This window comes from Eucyclogobius newberryi, unplaced genomic scaffold (assembly GCF_026437365.1).
Source record: "Eucyclogobius newberryi isolate DKJ021-1_F unplaced genomic scaffold, fEucNew1.0.hap1 SCAF_3, whole genome shotgun sequence".
NCBI lineage: Eukaryota > Metazoa > Chordata > Actinopteri > Gobiiformes > Gobiidae > Eucyclogobius > Eucyclogobius newberryi.
In genome coordinates, this window is record NW_027315945.1 from 28,663,453 (window position 1) to 28,669,452 (window position 6,000).

At 41.0% G+C, this 6,000-nt stretch overlaps 1 protein-coding gene across 1 annotated transcript; it reads right to left on the bottom strand.

Annotated features, from left to right (window-relative positions):
- Positions 1-1,880: 1,880 nt before the first annotated feature.
- On the bottom strand, positions 1,881-4,759 carry frrs1l (ferric-chelate reductase 1-like). Its single transcript, XM_072461149.1, has 5 exons — positions 4,271-4,759; positions 3,847-3,931; positions 3,479-3,617; positions 2,627-2,873; positions 1,881-2,556 (listed from the first exon to the last, which is right to left on the bottom strand). Exons 1-5 carry the CDS (start codon positions 4,497-4,499, stop codon positions 2,384-2,386), a joined length of 873 nt encoding a protein of 290 aa, XP_072317250.1. The 5' UTR covers positions 4,500-4,759; the 3' UTR covers positions 1,881-2,383.
- Between the last annotated feature and the right edge of the window lie 1,241 nt (positions 4,760-6,000).

Below are 6,000 nucleotides of genomic sequence, written 5' to 3' on the forward strand. Positions count from 1 at the left end.
CTTTTTCATGAGTGCCCTGTTGAAAACAAAACAAAAATGGCAATAAAATAATCAATGAAACAAAACAAAACAAATTACTAAAGACACACAATGAGGAACAAAATTATTATAAACATAAAAAACGAGCACAGGCACCGTGATTTAATTTAAAATGTCTTTGTGTTTTGATCCAGAAACCAAGTTGCTGAAAGCCTTTTTCCCTTGCTCTGTATTGATTCAGTGAGACTCTAAAATAAGAATATTCTGAGATCTTAATCGCCAAATTCCTGATCTAATGTTCAGCAAATGTGTTAAATAATCAGGTAAAATCCCAATGAGAGCTTTATAAATAAATAAAATGCCTCACTGTTCCATCCTACTTTAGAATATAAGTGACAGTGGTGAATTCTGTATCCGTCTCCTGCAATGAACCACAATGCTAAGTAATAAACCGAGTTCAGAAGTTTTAAAACTGTTGCTGTAAAATGCATGTATATATATATATATAATATATATATATATATATATATATATATATATATATATATATATATATATAATATTATATATATATAATATTACCATAATAAGAGCAATTAAGAGGAATACACTTTTTATGTCTGATGAAGAATGACGATCTGGCTTTAAGATTCATGCATCTGATATTCTCCTGCATTCAACACTTGGGTGCTATGAAAATATAAGATATTCCTTTATTGTCCCACATGGGGAAATTTCATTGGTGCAACGCAGGTAGATACAGAGGTAGATACAGAAGAACAGAACAGATCACTTATAGGAAGTCTGAAAAACACTTTCAGTAGAAGATCTCCTATAAATAAATAAAAACTCCCATAGACAAATAAATAAATACATAAATACATAAATACCATTGCATGTGATCACGACAGTAATTGCACATGAATATGTGTCACGACAGCACATAGATTGCACATGAATTTCACAGTAATTGCACAGTAATTGCACATGAATTCCAACAGCAATTGCACATATGACAGAATTGCACATCAGTATTAGGTTAGGTCAGTATTGCGAGTGTTCAGTACTAACAGTTTTTGTTATAAAGTCTGACAGCAGCAGGAAGGAAAGACCTACGGAACCTTTCCTTCACATAGCGAGGGTGGATCAGTCTCTCACTGAAGCTGCTCTCCAGAGCGGAGAGAGTGTCCTGCAGGGGGTGACAATCATGGTCCAGCATAGATGTGAATCTAGCCAGGACCCTCCTGTCCCCCACCTCCTGCACCGAGTCCAGAGCACAGCCCAGGACGGAGCTGGACTTCTTGATGACTCTGTCCAGCCTCTTCCTCTCCCTCTCTGTGATGCTGCTGCTCCAGCAGGCCACACCTACAGGAGCTGATGCCACCACAGAGTCATAGAAGGTCTTCAGGAGTGGCCCTGTCACTCCAAAAGACCTGAGTCTCCTCAGGAGGTAGAGCCGACTCTGGCTCTTCCTGTACAGTGCGTCTGTGTTATGAGTCCAGTCCAGTTTGTGGTTCAGATGAACACCCAGGTACTTGTATGAGTCCACTCTCTCAATGTCCCGTCCCTGGATGTTCACTGGTGAGGGGGCAGTGGGGTGGCATCTGCGGAAATCCACCACCATCTCCTTGGTCTTCCCCGCGTTGATGAGGAGGTGGTTCCGCTGACACCAGTGATATGATTTAACTTACCTCTTATCTCGGCCCAATGTCATAAGTAGGGGTGAAAAATGCCATGTCGCCCTGTTCAATCATAAAAACAATTAAATTAAAATCAGATTTTTTTACTTTTATTTACCCAGGTAGGTCGATTGTCAATGGGAAATGTCACTATGAAGAGCTTCATTTAACATATTTTCTCTGACCCATTTGCAAGGGAATGAAGAAGAAGAGTTAAGTTCATACATTTTGTTCTTTATTAATCATACAAAACATGACAAATGTCTATGGCACTCCATTTACTGCTGTAGTGTTTAAATGCTGTTTAACTGAGAAAACAATGTAAACTCTTGTCAGCTACTGTGTTGTGTCATCAATTGTCCAATTCTTATCAACATAAAGCGTGTGTGAGCTTCTTGTCTTCTAATGCCTCACTTAAAATCCAAGTCTTTCACCAACATGGATAGTTTACACAGTAGACACTTTTGAAGTGGTTTTCTACTACATGCAGCTGGTGCATAACAAACTGTATGTGTTTCACATTTAAATAATTATGTAGTAATAATTTTAGTATTCTACTTGGAAGCATAAATACAGTTTAAAACTTTGATACTTCTCATCATTTTACTCATAAAAGATATTATATTTTTTCTGTTGCGCGGTGCAAATACACACATACAGTGACTATGGCGTCATCTATTATTGCTGCTATTTCCTGTTTCTCAGGGTGTTCATGTGCCCGGTTGTCATGGTGACCCCATAAGCAAGTAGAACGTGAGTGCTACGATGAGCAGGAGGCAGATGGGAGAGTTAAAGGTCTGGTAGGCCGTGGAGGGCATGAAGAGGTCCTCATACTTGTAGATACTGATCATGTGGTCGCTGACTGGGGGACTGTCAATGTCGTGTCGAGTGATTGAACCTGTTGGAAAAGATAAATACATGTTATGTCACACAAAAGGACACATAAGTATTCAAACACAGACACTCACCTTGTATGGCAGGACCCCAGGCAAACAGGTAGTACCAGGACAGGTGCAGGTCCACCAGTGTCTCCTCTCGGGGCACATACAGCGGCCGCTTGAATCGGCAGGTGACGCGGTTGCTCTCAAAGATGCCCTCCTCGTCTCGGGCCGGGTTCCTCTTGATCTCTTTGGCCCACTGGCCCACGTTATAGAAGTGATGAATACGCACACGGCCATTGTCATCATGGACACAACCCATGACATCATCTCCTCCCTGGAAAGAAAGGAATTGATAATAATGAAAACAGTTCAAGTAAAAGGTAATTGTGTGAACACACCCCTGAACACTAGATCAGGCACACAGGAGCAGCTACGGATGCAGCACTTTGGAAAACCTTTAGATAGAAGTCATTTTTCCACCTGCAGCAGGCTCTGGACTGATGTTCCCCTCTATTTGAGAACAAGCAGCTCTTATGCCCAGTTCAAAAAGACATTCAGACTCTTTTTGGCTGGAGGCTACACTAGTAGTAGTGCTTAGAACTGTGTGGCTGTTGTAGTGTCTGTATTCTGCTCTCGTCGAGAATGTTATTGTTTCTCTGTCCTTTTCTGCATATCAGGAGCCTGCTACAAAACAGTTTTAAACCGAGTGAGGCCTGACTATTATATTTCATCTTTTCCTGTTCAATAAATACAACTAAATGGACACTAAATCTAGTGGAAACAAGTTTGATTTCATTGTTTTGTTTTGACTATCTCTGACTAAGTGTTGATGTAAACCCAGTGACTAACTGGGCACCTTCAATGATGAACAAAGATGAACAAAGGATTCAAAAACAAAACGTTATCCTAATCCATAAGAGTATATTTATAGAGAAGCACCATTTTCTTGTCAGAGGAGAAACCAACAGCGACCCATCCGTCTGTATCTGCACTCAGCTCAAACTCCACATCGGTCCCAATCCGCCGGTAACTCAGGAAGTAATCACAGCTCTCTGCATCACAGCCGGGCTTACCATACCTGCCACAAAAACATCTTGTGACCAAGGGACTTTACCCACCAGATGTCCAAACATAAAACAGTATCAGTGACACACAATGACTGCTGGTTAGCCTGGTTTGCTCGCACCAACCAACTGTTGCAAATGTATAATAAAAAAACAATTCAAATAGACTTGAATCCTCAGTCAACTCAAACTTCAAAAGACAATGACTGTGAGGAATTATAATATAAAACATTATGCTCTTACCTGATGCAGCCTTTGGTGACCCCACAGTCAGTAACTTTGATTTTGGCAAAAGGGTCGACAGGTGGAGCAGTGGGGAATGGATATCCTGTGACAGACAAAACAGACCTTAGTAAACCTGACAAAGCAGTATAGTATCATTTCAGTCAGTCAGGGGGAATAACAGGACCAGGCCATCTGTGGCAGAACAGTGGGGCACCAGGAGCTGGCCTGGGTCCTGAAAACACCTCTGTTGCTGTAGCACTGACCCCTTGTGTTGTATTATAATGATATAAGAGCAGTTGTTTTTAGAGCAAGGCAATACAATAGTTATTCATGTTGAACTAAAATCAGCTGTGTCTGACAGTGTGTGGAGTGCAGATCATTAGCCCAGATTCATAGGAGAGTAGCCTAGATATGGTCTATTACAGGCAAACATGAAGCTCACCATCGTCAGACAGATATCTGGACTCCAGGAACTCGGACGCAAACGTGCTGTAGGAGTCTTTATGCGGCTCTTGGTGGCCCGGGTCTCCATGCTCGCCGTGTCCGGCCCTGAGAGCTCCTTCGTCGGTAGGACTCGCCGCGATCCCCATCCAGCCGCTGTGCACGAGCAGCGCCCACAGATGCACTGTGGTCTGCAGTAAAGCCATGGCTGACAGCGAATACAGGTGCATGAACAACCAAACCCACCTTATGGAAAAGGATGCATTATTTTTGAGTGTCCATGATAGCGGGATTCATCTCTACATCCTAATGCGCATCATGCGGCGGGTGCGCGGCTTCTCTAACAAGCTAATCACTAATCCTAGTCTAATTTCTAATCTGTGCATCAAAGGCAAACATACCAACATAATCCGTGTGATAATCCTCAATATAATGCTAAACTAGATGTCGGGTCAGGACGTGTTTTTCTTCAGAGAATTGGTCAGATGAATGGTTTCTCCCTCCCCCTTCGCTATCCTCCAGCTCCTGCTTCAGCCAATCAGCAGCAGCAACGTACAGACGCCAATGTCGATTCATTTGTGTAGTCTACGGTTCAGATTTTTTATCATTAAGATTTCTGACAATGACAGTCTCTTCAGGTGCAGAGTCCTGTCTTGGTGTTCAGATTCAGATTCTTCTCTAATTCATTTGAACCTGGTTAAGTGAATGTGCATGACTCCACCACTTGATGGTGGTATAAACTCATACGTCACAAACAGCCACGCAAAAGTCTTACTCAACATTTACTTTGTTTTGTTTTCACACGAAATCATGGACTTATTTTGGTCTTAAATGGAAAAAATATATACAATAATGTTTTGATATTCAGATAAAGATAACATTGGACTATTGGGAATAATAATAATCATCATCATTATCATAATAATGAGGCTCATGTATGCCAATATCAAATAATACAATTACCTTTGTTTTTTCCTAAAGGGGATATAACTTATCTTATCAGACAGTCATACTTTTCCAATTATCACGTCAACTGGTTTAGTTACTTTGCCTGGGAATTATTTTTGCAAAAACGACTGAAAAAATGACCCCCATTTAGAACTGAAGCTGTTCCTGAACCCTCTGGAGCACAAACAGTTGGCTGGAGCCTTTGTGAAGCTGAGACTCTGTAGTTTTGGACTCTGATGTCTGTTTTACTCTAATCATAAGTAGAAACAAGCTCTGCACAGAGGAATTCAGATTTTTAATGCCGCCTGGGTTTCTTTGTTAAATATATAATGAGTGTAGCTGATTTCTGAAGGGATCGACTGATTGACACTAAAATGAGCATCTGTTCGGGTTTGAAAATTCTCTTTTAAAAGCTGAAGATAAAATCAATTAAAATGAGTTTTAAGGATAAAGTCCAGGCGGAATCTTGTGTGGGTTTTGAGTACAAACTGACCCTGATTCTTCACAGAATGATTGATTGGAAATAAGCTTTATATTAATGTACAGCATATCAAGCAGCTTGACAGTTCCATTGGGGGGGATGGAATAAAGAAAGAAAAAGACCAACGTCCTTAAGCATAAGGGGTTAAAAAACTTCAAATCCTGGGTGTACTTTTTAACATCTTGTTCCATTCTATGAGCAGCAGATGGTGCTGTTGGTCCATAATGTGACACTGCATAGTTCCATCTGAACAGGTTTAGAGGCCTGACGCGTGTCTCTAATCCAGGTCGCTCACCTCAAAA

Bases quoted from the DNA above. Each gene is read 5' to 3' on its own strand.
- frrs1l (XM_072461149.1), bottom strand. From the start codon at position 4,499: ATGCACCTGTATTCGCTGTCAGCCATGGCTTTACTGCAGACCACAGTG. The intron at 2,874-3,478 runs GTGCTTCTCTAT...CTTTCTTTCCAG, and splicing joins TCTCCTCTGACAAGAAAATG to GGAGGAGATGATGTCATGGG. The intron at 2,557-2,626 runs GTGAGTGTCTGT...CTTTTCCAACAG, and splicing joins CTGGGGTCCTGCCATACAAG to GTTCAATCACTCGACACGAC.